The sequence below is a fragment of the Diadema setosum genome, chromosome 5 (assembly GCF_964275005.1).
Source record: "Diadema setosum chromosome 5, eeDiaSeto1, whole genome shotgun sequence".
Classification (NCBI taxonomy): Eukaryota; Metazoa; Echinodermata; class Echinoidea; order Diadematoida; family Diadematidae; genus Diadema; species Diadema setosum.
The window spans coordinates 43,070,630-43,087,454 of record NC_092689.1 but is presented as its reverse complement, the minus strand read 5'-3'; the positions used below and the strand labels follow the sequence as shown (position 1 = coordinate 43,087,454).

Sequence of the window (16,825 nt, the reverse complement as noted above, 5' to 3'; positions counted from 1 at the left end):
CTCCCAGAATTGTCATTGAGATATTTCTGACCTGCCAATGAACAGGACTTGATCCACGACCTCAAATCCGAGCTGAGTGGTAAGCTGGAGGACCTGATTCTGGCTCTCTTTGTTCCTGGACCTCAGTACGATGCCTACGCCATCAACAAGGCCATCAAGGTGAGGATGGGTCCCTTCACACCTTACAAAATGGTCTTGTTGAATCCAGTAGTGGTGGAATGTGACATAATGTATCAATTTCTAAAGTGCAGAACCTATAGGTACGCATAATTCTTTAATGCTGCAAAACCTGATAAGCGTATACAGTAGTGAACAGTTGAATGAAGAGACATGAGTTAAGTCTTAATTTGAATGATGTTATAGTCGGGATTTCCTGATTTGTAGTTGTAAGATATTTCACAGTTGAGGAGCTGCACAGGCAAATGCTTGGTCTTCTTATCATATAACTTTATCTCACATATTGGGACTTTAAAATGCAGAGTATCTGTAGAACTAGGCAGGTTATGAGTGTGTTGGCAAGATCACACCCAGTGTTTGTGTTTCCAATTGCACTGAGACATTTAAAAGTGGGGTCATGATGTTTTTAATGCATATGCACAATCGACTCTTAAATATGATAGCAGGGAGCAAGAGAGCTGTGTAAAGATGCATACCAATGTTTGCAAGTTCATATTCCAAGGTTTAGATCATGCATGCTTGTATATCTTTCTCATTGCTCTGTGATTTCTGTGAAATTTTTGTGGGACAATCAATGCCGTTATTTTCAACTAGTGTTCTCATTCAATCCCCACTACTTCAGTGTTGTCCTCTGCATCACTTCATACTAGACATAATCCTTCTTCTTGTTCTGTCCTCCCCTCTCCAGGGTCTTGGCACAGATGAGGAGATCCTCATTGAAATCCTGTGCACCAGAACCAACAAGGAGATCAGGGAGATCAACGAGGAGTACAAGAGACGTGAGCTTGAGTCATCTTCTCATAACACCATGTCCCCATCTCTAGCCCCCTACCCCTCCCCTCCCCTTCTCCAGCTCTTCCTTTATTACACCCTAAACCTTCCCATTCCAGTCCCCCTAAGCCCCCCCCCTCCCCCCTCCATTGCAAGTATGACTTCATTAAGCGATTGTCTTCAGTCAGAGCAATTAAAAAGGCATAACCAAGAACCCAATCTTATCCTCATGGATTATGTGTAGATTTCCCAAGTTGCATTTCTTTTCTTTTTTTCTTCTTCTTCTCCATCATTCAAGAGAGTTTAGAGTTTCTAATTTTACATTCTATGATTCTGGTTGTTCTGGCAAAGTCACATGAAATGGAGTGATTGCCATTCTGTCACATCCTGTGCATAGTGTATGGGAACTAAGTGAGTAAGAAAACAAGAAGCTCCCGGGCTCTTCTCAATGAATCATTGGCTTGGAAGAAACTAGTGAGCCTTTGGGATTTAGAATCTCTCTTTCCTGGTAATGCAGAGTCTACATTGAGTCCCGAGTTCCTGTGGTGAATAAGCATTACAGGGCCGGCGCAGTGTTTTCAAAAGTGTGGGGGCCCACTTCCGGGTTTCATGAGCTAACAAGCAAAAAAAACCAAAACAAAACAAAAACAAAACAAAAACAAAAACAAAAACACGTCGGCCCATCTCTTCTCCCCGTCCAGTGACTTTGCGGTTTCTTTAGCTGACAAGCAAAAAAAAAAAAAAAAAAGTCCTCAGCTCATTCTCTCCCCTCCCATTTCCGGGTGTTATAAAACGAAAAAGGTCTTCAGAGAAAACACATAACCTTACCGCCGCCATACTTCAAGATCTCTATCTATTTCTATTTTAGTGCCACTTATGTACTTCAGGGTTGAAAAAAGTGTGGGGGCCCAAAGTGATGACACATTATGTATTCCTTTGTATGGTGCACAAAAAGTGTGGGGGCCCGAGCCCCCACGGCCCCCACGGCTGCGCCGGCCTTGATTATGCTAGTGAAATGTATTTGGCAACCAATTTGTTTGATTGGATAACAAGAGTGACCCCCCCCCCCCCAAAAAAAAAAAAAAAAAAAGTGCATTGCCAGCCTTATACAGTCTGACCTCCTTCCTTTGTAGTTATCATGCTTGACCTCTGCCAAAGAATGTATTCTTAAGCACCTTCTGTGGTATTTCCTACATGCAGAGTTTCACACAACCATGGAGAAAGATTGCATCGGTGACACCAGTGGACACTTCAAGCGTCTTTTAGTCTCCATGTGTCAGGTGAATCCACTGGAATTTGACTTACGTACATTTCATTCCGGAATTCTGCAACTTAGAAGAGGGTGTTCAGAGGAGAAATTTGGAATGTAGTATGCAGTGAACAAAAATAAAGATTGTAGTTTTGATTTCTAAACTATTCGGAGAATTTTTTTTATTTATTCTTTTTTAATTTGACAACTTGCACCTGCTGGTAGCCTATTACGGTGCATAGTAAAGTACCACCTTAAAGCCTCAGTCCCAACCCACCGTGCATGTTTACAGTCCGTACGTTTTTGGCGGAGGCCACGGCTGCCACGTTTTCCTGAAAACGTGAGGAAGGAGTGGCAAGAGCAGGAAGGGAGTATGTCACTTGCATGGTTGCGCAAGGTGTAAGTACCTGCAATAAGCGGTTGCTTCCATTGTACGTTGCACATGTGGCAAGTAAGTTGTATGTGCTTACAACGTGCGATTTCAATGCGACTGCCATGTTGTCGTACCGAGGACGTACTTACACGTGCTGCTCGAGTATGTTGTAAGTGCATGCAGGGCATGTGCGTCACATGTACTGGGGGGTGAATCTGTAGCCCGACCGCAGCTCGAACGCAGCAAAAGTTCTGCATGCACTGAAAGTGCAACGCAATGTCTGCGTGCACCCAAATCCATATCGAAGCGGTACTTACTACGCTGATACTAAAAACTTTCATCGGCTGGGGATGATGAATAATTAAATGACTGAGCTTCAACCAACCTTGAATTGTAGAGGGCAAGCTTTCGTCCTCTCCTGAGGACTTTCTCAAGCCTTATGCAGTGGAGTGTTGTCTTGCTGCCGTTGCCTGTCTTTATTAATCACTGGACCATAGATTGGTGAAAGGGTATAGCCCGAGTCTCTGTTGAGAGCTGGATTGACCCTTCTGATCCAAAGTGCTTCCTTTATTTTTCTTTTTAACCAGTTGCTTTCAAAGTCAATGATACGTGCCTCATCCCATTCAATGTTGTGTCCTGTGTTGTACTCACTACGCACGGGTCCCCAAATTTTGCCCACGTTTTAACAAGTAGACAGCACGCACTTGCAAGTACAGCAAGTTGTGAGCGAGGCATTAGCAAGGTTTCACATTTTGAAAGTTGTGTGATATGTGTTCCATCTTGGTGATCATCAATTAACTTTGTGTATATCTTTCACATTGCACAAAAATGGTCAACCATATTTTCTTGTGGTATTCTGTGCCAGAGTGTAATTATCGCGATGAGTCTGATTATGTGTTTAGAAATGTCCGCATGAAGTGTTGTATGAATTGTTGGGTGAGAATGAGAAGGGCGTCAAGTTGCCTCAAACACTATCAAACTCAAACATTTTGTCAACGAAATGACAATTTCCTTGATGAAATGTTCATCTCATTAAGGAAATGATCATTTCGAAATGGCTGATTTCGTAACGAAATAGGCCATGCGACACTTGGTGCTCCATACAAATTGTACATGGTTTAAACAATGGTTTCAATTGTACCACCTTCGTGAATTCGGGCACATAGGTTTAGTGGCAACTTAATGCTCTTATCATTCTCACGTGACGAAATGATATTTATTAATACTAGAAACATGGCCACCATGAATAAAAAAGACCAACTGCAAACCTCTCTCCATCCTTGCAAGGAAACAAATTAAACACAAAAGAAAAGAAAATTACCACCATCAAGTAAACCACATTTATTGTCAACTTCTCTGTCCGAACAGGGTAACCGTGACGAGTCCAACACAGTAGACATGGCTAAGGCCCAAGCGGAGGCCAACCAGCTCTACCAGGCTGGAGAGAAGAAATGGGGGACGGATGAATCAGAGTTCAACCGGATCATGGCCACCCGCAACTTTGCCCAACTCAGAGCAACCTTCAGGGAGTACACTAGGGTGAGTTTGCGGGAACAGTTTGAGAGATGATGAGTGTTGTAATGGGAGTTTAGTGTATGTTTGTAATAAAGAATTCTTCACTTACAGAAACTGGAGGGAGGTGATTGTCCCCTCTGCCCCTGTAATTCCTATAGTTAAAGTGCACACATAGTTCTGGTAAGGGTTTGAGAACCTGTCTTCCGCCATTTCATATTTGCTTGCAATATATCGAAAGAGTCTACCAAGAAACTTACCTGGCTGACGCGATTTGTCGGGAAGATTAATTGTTTTGGAGTATTTTGAGATCAATGGTAAAAGTCTGTTTACCGACTTTTATCCCGAAGGATCCAGATTAACTCGGTCTCAAGGACAACTCGGCCCTATTTCAGACAATTTATACGCAGTTTGTGATCGCCGTATTCTATGCATAGGCACACATTCATTTTGTATGCACGCAAAAAAAGGTTCTTTGATGTGTGTTGTATCAACTCGGCCCATAACTTCGACCAGCCAGAATGCGACACGCTCCCATTGCACAACACTGTACAATCCAGAGGGACAACTCGGTCCTGCTGTCAAAGCGAGGCCGAGTTGTCCCCGAGTCCGAGTTAGCCTGACCCCAATCGGGTAAGTTCTGAGATATGAACCTTTTGGGTTGATATTTCACATTTTCGTTGTTACCCAACAAATATCTTGTTATTACAGCGTTAGTCCACAAATTTCTTAGGCATACATGTACATTTTGGAGCAAAATTTGACAATTTTGCAGGCGTACCAGAACTATGTTTTGCCTTTAAGTTCTGTAGTATTTGTTACCCTCCCATTGCTTTGGAGTTTGATGTTCATAAACTCTGCCTATTTAACATTGAGATATACCTGATTACTTGATCGTCGTCAGTTGCCAATGATCTTACTATGTTATGAATATCGTTGTGGAACCCCCCCCCCCCCCGCATCCTCTGACATATAAATGACAGAGACTACCCAATTTTTTTTGCTTCTTCAGATTGCCCAGCGTGACATCCTGAACAGCATTGACAGGGAGTTCTCTGGCAACATCAAGAATGGCCTCAAAGTTATCGGTGAGTGCAGTCATGTGAGGTGGAAATCTGAGGCCATATCAGTGAGTAGGGTGTTGAAGAAATGAACCGTGAAATGATGAAATGTCTCTGTGACAAGAACATGTCTGCACTGAAAGAGCAGGATAAAAACACACAGGAATGTCACTGTGCGAAAAAAAAAGAAAAAAAAGTGTACTTTAATTATGTGCTGTGTATGGAATTGAAAAATATAAATAAGTGGATATATATTGCCATCATAGAATAACATTGTATTTGCATGGTTTTGGGCAAGAAGTACACAATGTTGACGAGTGACTTGTATTTAAACAGGTGCAGAATTGTACATATTTTGTCTCATATTTGTCTTGTTTAGGAAGCCTTGTACAATTACTTAGATGTGAAAAATAGGGGGAATACAATAAAGAATGAAAAATACAGGAAGAAAGGATTCAAGTGACTGGAAATGTGTATATTAACCTTGACAGTGCAATGTGTGCAGAGCCGCCCATCTTACTTTGCTGATCGCCTCTACCGGGCCATGAAGGGGGCAGGAACGGATGACGATACCCTCATTCGTGTCATCGTCTCCCGCTCAGAGGTAAGGTCTTTTCTGAAACATTTCTCTTCATAATGTCATTATGATAAATCATCTCATTTTCTTTCTTTGTCTGAGTCTTAAATGATACCAAAGGTATTGTCGAAGTGAGGTGCCAAAATGTGCAAAGTTTAGACAAGTGGTCAAATAGGATGCAATGAAATTCAACTATGTGTGGAGAAACCTCTTTAAACCATTTATGTCTTCAATCTTCTATGTCCGAGTCTTCAGTGATTATGATGGTATTGTAGAGTGAAGTGCCAACATTCATAAATTCCAGGCAATAGATCAAACAGGATATGATGAAATTCAACAAGTGGAGAAGGCTCAAACCATTTACATCTTTGATCTTGAGTATCAATCCAATTAAGGTCACTAATCAAGGTCCTATTCTAAATACACTAATTATGTGCAAATTTTTATAACCTCTGGAAGTAGTTGTGAAGCCAATGAAAAATAGCAAAGTTTTGATATGTGATCATAGATTTCACTGGTATAATTTCATGAAGGATTTAGTTAAGGGGTCAGTGGTGATGTGTATGTGTTGTAATTTTTCAAGTAGGCCTATCTAAAATTATGATAGACGGCAGTTAGATTTGGAATGAATATAGATAATGACAGAGCAGTTAAAGAAGGTAACTTTGAACTAATCTGTATGTTGACAGGATCTCAATATTATAAGGTTATGTACTGTACTTAACAAAGTACTCCTGAAACATCTGAAAAACATTGATCAGTTGGAGATAAGGATCAAAGGTGAGAGAAAGATGGATATGAGATTTGTTCGAATTCATGAAATTCTTCCGTCGAGATGCTTTCATTGCAACTGATTGACAAATTGCCCTACATCGACGTAAATAAGCACTGAATTGATCAGTGTTTTAGTAGTAACTATGATCATGGTTACTACTAAAACACTGATCAATTCAGTGCTTATTTACGTCGATGTAGGGCAATTTGTCAATCAGTTGCAATGAGATTTGTTGTCATACATATGCCACAACTTTTTCTGTTTTTACAGTAACTATCAATTAATTTTGTTCTCTTTTGTTTATATATGAATACTTTTTTCCCCCTTGATGTCAGATTGACATGGTGGAGATCAAGAAGTCGTTCCTGGAGAAGTACCACAAGACCCTGTCGATGATGGTGAAACATGACACCAGTGGAGACTACAAGAAGCTCCTCATGGCTCTCATTGGACCCGAATCCTAAACCTAGTCCAGGAATTTGCTGCCAAGGTGGGAACATGTTGGACCTCAACCGGCTCTGTTCCTGACAATGGATGCAGACAGCAGTGTGAAAGTGAAAGGGTATTACAGGAATAAATGCCAAGCCTGAAATAGTTGGAGGTTTCTTTGTTATGTTTGTTTATTTGTTTGTTTGTTTTTAAGGGATGGTCTCCCCCCTCCTATACCCCCCTCCTCTCTCACTCTTTTGTTTGACCTGTGTGGGTGATGGAAAGCTATAGGTTCCTTTGGCTGTATTCAGTTTTATAGAGTATGAGCAAATTTCAAACAATTATTTTACCCAGCTATCAGTGTTCCTATTGCGCTGCTTTCTGATCTGCCTATAGCTGTCAGTGTGAGTGAGACAGGTGGATTAAAAAAAAAATAATAATAATAATACAGTGTACTTTTTATCGAATATGTTGAGCTACTAGAGTGATTGAATGAGAGTTAATGTTTATGTGACTACCACAATGCAATTGTGGGCATGCAGAACTTGCAAATGAAAATTGCAGAAACTTCTCAGCGTGTCTAATGATTAGTGAGTCAAGGGATGCCATAGTTATTGTGGCCAGTGCTAATTGTATTATTTTGTTTGCTAGCAGAGTGTGCAAACGGGCTCGTATAAGACTAGCCTCAATTACAGTAGGATTCATGATTGAAATGTTGTTCTACCAAATATGGCTATGTAATCATTTCTTATGTATGTCCTGTTATTCATCACCTCTTGTTTAGTAGTATTTGAGTTGGTTCCCTGGTGCCATGGCTTGGCAATGTAATATGGCAACCAAAGCTAGCCTCAGCAAAACTGCACGACTACCAGTAGTTGGGGCCATTGAGGGTTATAATTAATTGTTATTGCTTTTAGAGATTTGTAGAATTAATATGTCAATGTGTAGTCATGGAAGAGTTGAAGTTTCTCATGTTAAATGCTGAGTAATCAGTGGTGTAGGCATGAGTAGTTCATTTGAACCAAGACATAGGTGCAGCATGCCAAGTGGTGTGTGTGTGTGTTGAAACAGTTTGCAGAAGTTTTCAGCCTCTCTTACAAACCGGGTACTTTACTCGACAATAACCCAACAGAAGCTAGTATTCGAATATCAAAGATAACCTTGTAGTATTTAAGTCAAGCAGTCAGCTCTGTCAATGTAGTACTCCCAGTATGTGATGTACTGAGATATCAGGTACCAATTGTGATATTTGATACCAAATGTAACTATTTAATCAGCTAGAAACTTTGTCAAATTGTGGACTTTCTTCCTTCACTTTTAAATTTTAGTAGCAGCTGAGGTCAGTAGGATTCCTGAAAATGTGCAACACATATAGATATGCACACACACACACACATAAAAAAAAAGAACCAAAAACAGTGTATACCGAGCATTTCATGTTATCCCATTGTTTATCTGTATAGGACTCAATCCATGTGGGTCATTAGATGGTCAAGGCCCTGTTTTATGAAGAGTTATGATTGATTATTATGGTTGATTTCTATGGTAAGTCTATGGCAGCCTGTGTAGCAAGGAAATTGTAATCGATTATATCTTTTGATAAAACGGGGCCCAGGTAAAGCGTAACTGGCAGTTAGATAAAATCCTCTGGTGTGCTCTGTGGTCCAGTTGTACATGAATGCATGCAGGTATGTGCTATGTAGAGTGAAATACACTCTATATACATAGAGGATATTTCATTGTCTGTTGATAGTAGATGCTATAAACATGAATTTTATGATAGATGTAGTTAGAATATGGGAGGTAATCCTGGGAAGTTTATCTTGATCTCTGTATTGTCATTGCAGCCTGTAGTTTCAAATGAATTTGTTTAAACTCAACAAAGTGTAGGCTATGTATATTGCTGCATTGGTGTGCATGTTGGTGATCCCATGATTTTATAGAGCAGCTGTGTAATGCTTGAAATACCTATGTCTGGAAACATTCATCTCATTTTCTAGGTAATTATATATAATGTATAGCTATACAAAATGTGTGTGTTTGGAATAATGAAGTACACTAGGAAAAAGAAGAGTAAGAGGTAGAATGTGATTGAGGTAATTTGATAATCAGCCTTCTCCTATTTCTTTATACTTTTGCACACTTTTATTGAAATAGTGAGACACTTAAAGGCTGGTGCCTTATTTCAAAATTCAAACAGGTAGCTGGCTTTTGCCCCTATACACAGCCTATTACTTTGTATGTTGTGAAATATATGTATATACATACATGTATATATATTATTATGTGATTTGAGATGTAAGGATAGTTTGAATTAAATAGGAACGTTCTGTTGCATTCTGTTGTCCATTTTGCTTCAACATTCAGAAAACAAGGATGCTTGATGTGCCAAGTTATTTTTTTTTCCTTCGATGATGAAATCACTTAAGTTCTCGCAAAGATTTTGGAAGTAAAGATGTTTCTTTAGTTAGTAGTATTGCTATTCAGGGAAAGATATAAAGTAAACCTGGTATGCTTAAGTAAAGGTAGCTGCACTTGTGTGTGTCTTCTGCAATAGAGTAGTCCTCTGGACAACACTTTGGCTAACCACATAAAGGCCACATGACTTGACTCTTGAAATGCAAGATTTCAAGCTATGGGGCCCAGTTCTTGCAGTCTGCTTCTGAATTTTTTTTGCACAAGAGTCGTGACAATTTAACTGTCTACAGTCACTAGCCTGAGCTGTCGTGACTCTTCTGCTATTACACTCTTTATTCGTTCACTCCCCATTACATGCAGTGCATGTTATAGCATCACAATGGAAAGCCATATCATAAATGAGGCTGATCATTTTCTTGTGCCTCCTTTCTTGAATTTAAAGAGACAAGTTTTGCCCGAGAAGATTTGATAGCCACATTAGATTGTGTGTTCGTGACTCTTTTTTCATTGTCTTGTTTAAATCAGAAAAATAATGTAGCTGCTGCTTTTGTTTCATTGAATTTCTTTGAAAGACAGATATTGATTTGTTTCATATTCATATTATTTTTAATCTTCTTACCTGATACCAAACATGCAAATGTTAGAAGAATTCCATCATACGTGATAAATTGTCAAATGACTTCAGGTGAAATCCACGGGGCAACAAATGTCAAGTCTTTCAAGAGTAGAGAAGCTCACAATTGTCTATGCTTTAAAAGAATTTCTCCATGATATATTTTGTTATATGGTGATTACTTGAGTGTATAGGATTAGTATAATTTGAAACATACTCTCTGGAGTCTATTCTCTGTATTTAGATTAAAAGTGATTTGGGAAAGCACTGAATCTTGCCCTATCCTCATCTGTACACTCAGTTGCCTTCATAAAAATTGAAAAATGCTTTAATATTTAATTCTACCTTCATTATTTCACAGGTAGGGTAACCATGTAACTATAATTTTAGTGTGTGAAAATGTCTATTTTGACCTGTTTCTCCAAATAACTACATATTTATATTCAATTGGTGTTTTTGTTTTTGTATGAATTGCCACATAGTTTATACCAAAATGATGGTGTGTCATACATTACATGTATATGATTATAGGAACAGAGGCAACAGCCAATGAATCAAAAATTATATCATAGATGACTCTTAACAAATAAATGTAACTTATATCCATGTGTATATGACAATCGTGTATGTCTATTCAGTGGAACATTAATGTCTGCCTGGGTGCAAAGTCTAGCGTTCCTGAGAGAGGGACTGTAGGAGCTAGTGTATGCTGCTGTACTCAGTGGGAACCCCAAGTTTTTATCGCGTGCTAGTTCCCTCTTGTTCTTGTGTACGAGATCAACTTGCATTGATGTCCCTCATTGAATTAAATCCTCCCAAGCTTTACTGAAGTAGAATGGCCAATGTAGAGTCTGTTGTACTTCTTGGAGTGTTGTCGTGTGAGCACCAGATTGTGGCTGCTGTGTACGTTGAATGTATGATGTCATTTGGGAAACCATGAAGGACATAGTAGTGCAAATTAATGATTTAATTTTAACAAAATAGTATGTACATGTGCTTCAAAATCAGAGAAATATAACAACAAAAGTAATTCACGTCCCACAAACTTAAAATTTACATGGATATGTGTGCAAGATTGTGCAGTGCAGTCATTGTTTAATCCAATAACTCTCAGAAAACACATTATTTGCTCTCTGATGACTGTGTCCATTATGATTGTTACTACACATTGTTGGTGTTTCATTGGGGAGATTATATATACAGTATATATATATATATATATATTAGCTATCTATTGCAAATGTTATTTATTTCGGTTTGCAGAATTGCCTCTTGCTAAACTTATATTTGATTCTTAAAGCTGCAACATAGTTTGGAGGATTAAAGTTCCTGTTTTTCTCTCGAGTTGACATTCTTTTCAATTTCTTTCCGATTTTATGAGCATGATATAAATTTACCACTTTCATTAATAGTCCTCTTATATAATTTCACCTCTGTTTAAAGAATCATAATAGAATCATCATTATTAGAATTAGAATTACATCAAACTCTTGATGTAATATGTTGTGAAATCCAGAGATACATATTTGATGATAGAGTGATAATTTTACAGCAAAATTTCCTGGCAAATGTAATGAGTTCCTGTAAACTTCGATTTCCATGGTCGAGTAAAAAAAAAAAAAAAAAAGAACTAGTAAACCATGTTCTGCTTTCGTAAGTAAGGCAAGTCATTTACCCGTACAAACTGCACAGTATGGATGGCTGGAATTGACTGGAATTCACTTCACCGAGACGCGAAATAATGTGTAACGGTGTTTAGAACAAATGTATTTGTGTTATATGTACATGTAGGCCCTACTGACAGTACAACTGAACCAATAGGGTTTGAATCGGAAACCAGATATTTTATCCAAAGTGCCAAAGTACACGTACCAAAGAGAGCGAGAGTTGTGTACATAACATCTCATCTCAGTTTATTCGCATATCTTGTCACGACCAATGCCATAGAATGGTGAAAACATGTGACACTGGAGAATACCATAATCATTCTTTCATTCAACTTAGAGATAAATGAAACGTCATTCTGTTGCCTGATTTTACTTCACGTATTGGAGTCGACTTGTGGATAGCTGCACTGTAAGTCAAACTTTTCTCGGACAGGCAAAATTATGATTGTCACAATGCCCATAAAGGTTGCCAAAGCCCCGCTGGAAATCTCTTGTGAAGTCTGCTCAATGACTGTCAATGTGTCATCCAAATTTTTGCAGGCGCTTCCCGATCAATGCTGATTTAAAAAAAAAAAAAAAAAAAAAGAAGGGAGAAGCATTCAACATGTCACATGACTTCGACAAGGCTAAGGCACGGTGACCCGTTTTTCATATGAGTATCCTATATCTTAGTATAATGTTTGTATATAACATTGTTTGCACAAGCAACTACGCCAAAGTGCACTTTATTGTCATTATGTATACCGCAGAATGCCTCGAAACCCGTTGTGTTAGCTAGGAGTTAATAACTACATCATTTAAAAGTCGATTGTCAGTAGGGCTACATCACTTAGCAAGTGATTATTGGCTCTTTGGTAGTCTTTCTCCCTTTCAGTTTGCTAGACGCCACCGAGGCCATTACAACCTGTACTTTCCATAACGAGAGATTACCTGCTGGGATTTATGACGTCTTCGTTGCCTAGGTAACCACAGAGATGACTAAATGATCCTCCACTGTTGTCTAGGAGGAATTCAATTGTTTCGATTTGTCACATCATGTTTAACGGGGAAATTTCATGGGCGGGCTGCTCGGTCTCGGTAATATACTCCTAGCCATCAGAAACGACTCGTCGAGACGGAGAAAAATATAATCATCTATGTACTTAGGGTGTACTGGATTCTAAAGGAAGTTTATATAAAGCTTCCAGACGACTCTTCCTTGAACCACGTTAAAACAAAAATAAAAAACAAAATTGACGCGACAACGTGTAGGGAGAAACACATCATGACATTCTAGGCACGGTCATTTCTCAACACTTCGTTCAAACGTGGAATTCTTTTTTTTTTTTTTTTTTTTTTTGGTGAAGCAACTGAATGACACCTCAAGTATTCGAAATTCAAAATTATCATTCAGCTGAAAAATATTAAAGACTCTTACACACTGCCTATTTGTACAGTTTCGATGTAAGCACAACGGCTGCCTATCGACGCGTGGAGCACTTAATCCATCTCAGTAACCTCACAAGAATTTGTTTTTGTCAATTAATGTATAGCATGGCATGGCAAAATGTTAATAAAATGGACAGAAGATCCAACTCGGCGGGCAAGCATAAACTGTATTTGAGTTTTGAGGAGAAAAATCCACCAAAGATCTTAATCCTACAGGAAGCTGTGTTCGCATGTAGCATGTTTACTGTATTACATCTTCATCGGATTCATGAGGAGAGTATTGTATTTCCCGTGAGAGTATTTGTAATTATATATATTTCACGTAAATCACGAGGAAACGCGGAAGTAAAGAATAGGACAACATTTTGCAGACACTGGGATCATGTGACCTTTGAGATCAACGCAGGGCGAGTGATTGGCAAACACCAAAGTTTAGAGATCAGTTGGTTTAAACGACACAGGGCAGGATCAAGTGGAAATGTCACAGCGAGAACATTATAGCCATGACGGCTGCAATGTGCCTATCAGGAGAAATTCTAACTTAAAGTTAAACATTACACGATGTTCAAGTTTATTTCAATGAAGATAGTAAAGCGAAACAAAGAGACAGAGAGCAGTTTCATTAATATCAAAATAATGAAACTTCTTTGCCTTCTTTCACTTTATCCTATATGTTACGTGTGAAATTTGAATGTGCCGTTACATTCGCGTTGATATAGTACGGATAATCCAGCAAGACGTTGCGTTCACTGTTCTGCCTTTTTGAAGATTCTGTTTGAATTACGCCAGTGTGTCGCATACCACTTTACACTGTTCTCGGGTTTGTTTGGATGTTTTGTTGTTCGTTTGTTTGTTTGTTTTGTCAAAGGAAAACTTTTGTATCAAGGGGTATCAAAATTTTAAAGTCAACCAGAAAGCTGCAGCTCTGCATGGTAGACACAGAAGTCAGAGAAGTATATCGGCCAAAGTCTAAAGGAACATATCCCTGTGTGTTTAAAGGGTGTGTACAGTTCTGGTCGAGGTGAGGATTTAGCTTTTAACGTTTTGCGAGATATTAAGAAACCACTCGAGATGTCAAAGAGCATGCAGTTCTAAGGGGTATCAAAAGTTTATTCGATGAAAATCGGTTTTGAAATGGCTGAGATATCCAAAAACAAGGTGAAACAAAGAGATCCTAATAAAGTTGTGGCATGTCGCCTTTTATTATTAGAACTTTGTTGGATATCTCAGCCATTTGAAAACCAATTTTCATCAAATGACGTTGAATCCTTTTTAAAATCACATGCTCTTTCATATTTCATAAGAGGCTTTTCATTATCTCACTTAGGAATGTTCAAAACATGAATCCCCACCTCAATCAGTACTGTACAGTCCCTTTAACAGAGAAGGGTGAGGTTACAACACTGATCTCTGCCCCGAAAGTATCGTATCGTATTGTATCTATTTTCCGTCATTAAAAAGATATACATGGAAAGATTATTATACATGTATTACACAAAATAGACCTTCAACGGAGGGATGACCCTACTCAGCGCCACTATCGGAACAGCGGTTTTTTTTTTTTTCCCCGGGGGGGGGGGGGGGGGGGGAGTCCCTTTACATGAGAAATATAAACAAACAGTATATACAGTTAGTTACATAAAAAAAATACAAACATTTAGAGTAATATTTCAATGGAGAATTATGATACAATATGGTATGCTTCGATGATAGAAATATACACACAAAAATATAGATATTTTCTTATTTTCATTTCATTTCAACTTATTTTCAATAGAGAAAGAAAGTAAATGAGGAATATACACCGTAGAGAGTAAAGGTTTACAAGTTATCGGGCAATTATGTTACTATGGTAATCCTGTGACGGGTGTGTGTGTGTGTGTGTGTGTGTGTGTGTGTGGGTGTGTGTGTGTGTGTGTGTGTGTGTGTGTGTGTGTGTGCGTGTGTGTGTGTGTGTGTGTGTGTGTGTGTGTGCGCGCGCGTTTTGTATGCCTGTATAATTATGAGCAAGTGCAAGTTGCGTTTGCATAAAGCAAGTCTTTGTACGCATTTCCAACCGTTAGGCATCTGAGCTGGTTATACCGCTGGGTAGTACCCATAATTCATCACGACCCTTCATTGTTCTCACTGCCATTTTCATATTCATTGTCATCAACTCACAGCTGGGGACACTTCAACTGCTATCGTTTTCTGTGATTTTTTTCTCACACCACTATACTTGTATCTTATATTATCTGAATTGAAATGAACCTCAGTAGCTTCTATACCTACTACTGTATGAACTTATTGTACGAAATGTCTACCTTTTTCCCTTTACTCTTTACAGTTTATAAGACTACCACAATTTGTCATGTAATAGTTCCTTCATGAAACAACTCTTATAAGAAATCAACATTGTTATACAGTATTATGAAGATCAGTTTGATACATGTGATTACATAAGAGGTAAAGGTGAGACAGACAGAAACAAAAATATGGATAGAAATAACAATGGATGCGTCAGTCTAGACGTAACATAGAGTTCGAGATAGTACACACCAAAAGTGCACCGGAATCATCTGGTTCAAAGTCTATATATATACACATGCAGATGCATACACTTATCGAGCCTGGAAATGTATATAAAGTTCAATGCCAGCGCTGCATATATAGGGTGATGGCCTTGATATAGGCAACCTTTATGATCATTATGTACGTTTAACTGATAAGATGTGTTGAATGTGATATGACTCTATCAAATATAACAGGGGAAAACAACTACACCGAGCGTTACCCTTAACTTTAAACAATCTTTGGTAGCATCTGGGATGACACAGCACACCTTTGATTTCGTCAGCTCTCGGAGACCGTGTCATTGTTTTTTGTCGGACACCAGCTGATGTAGAAACTCGTATTCTCTTCTATTGTCTGGGCTCATATCACTACTGCTTGTCACAAGACGCTGTCACCGGCCGTATCCAGACACAGAAGAATAACTTGACGGTAAGTGGCAACTTTTCGACTGTACAAGTAATCACAATTCAATAAATCGTAACTGAATGGACGCAAAACCCTGTCACACTCCCTGTAATCTTAAGTGCATCGTATTATGTCTGAAATCCACGAAATTATTTTGAGCTCTTCGCCTGACCCCTTGTATTTGCAATTGCTTTTTTTATCATCTGATGGCGTTATAGCAACACAAACTGAACACCGTTTGCAGCCATTCAAATTGATTGATTTGATGCTTTTGAAAGAGAAATCGTCTGAAGGGAACAAGATTTTCAGCAGTTTAATGAAGGGCTTAAGGCAACACACCTGGTAAGATTTTGACAAAGTAGGACAAACTGAATAGTATATCATAGAAATCAGTGTAGCCGTCTACCACATGCAGCGTTCAAAGGAGACTCCAGAATAATACACTTTGATTATTTTTTTTTTCATATCGCTGAATAAAGCTCCTTCATTTCTTAGATTTCATGAGACGTGATAATCCTACCATGCCCTGAGAAAGAACATTTTCGTAACATCTCAATTATAATTATCTTCAGTAAAAATCATGAAAATATGTGTCGGTCATGAAAAATGATAATATGCAAGTAGAAAACAGGTTGCGAAGTCGGCGATCGGTGACCTCTTTGGCCAAAAGATGACAGTGCCAATAATGAGGGAAAAAACCCACCTTTGATATTCCATTGCTACGTCCAACACCGTGTCCCAATTTACTTGATTTCTGTGTATAAGTTTCAGTTCTGTTTCATTGTATTAACCTCTCGACAGATTAGATTCGCATATA

The 16,825-nt window shown here is 38.7% G+C and overlaps 1 protein-coding gene across 2 annotated transcripts in view; it reads left to right on the top strand.

The window, feature by feature from the left end:
- The window catches only part of LOC140228729 (annexin A5-like), a 37,838-nt gene extending 27,040 nt beyond the window's left edge, over positions 1–10,798 (top strand). For both annotated transcript variants that reach the window (XM_072309011.1, XM_072309010.1), the window contains 7 exons: positions 46–159; positions 866–956; positions 2,149–2,228; positions 3,939–4,109; positions 5,095–5,170; positions 5,635–5,747; positions 6,831–10,798. In XM_072309011.1, the coding sequence (XP_072165112.1) occupies positions 46–159; positions 866–956; positions 2,149–2,228; positions 3,939–4,109; positions 5,095–5,170; positions 5,635–5,747; positions 6,831–6,959 (774 nt within the window). In that variant the 3' untranslated portion in view covers positions 6,960–10,798. The remainder of the gene's footprint in view (positions 1–45; positions 160–865; positions 957–2,148; positions 2,229–3,938; positions 4,110–5,094; positions 5,171–5,634; positions 5,748–6,830) is intronic.
- Positions 10,799–16,825: the final 6,027 nt, after the last annotated feature.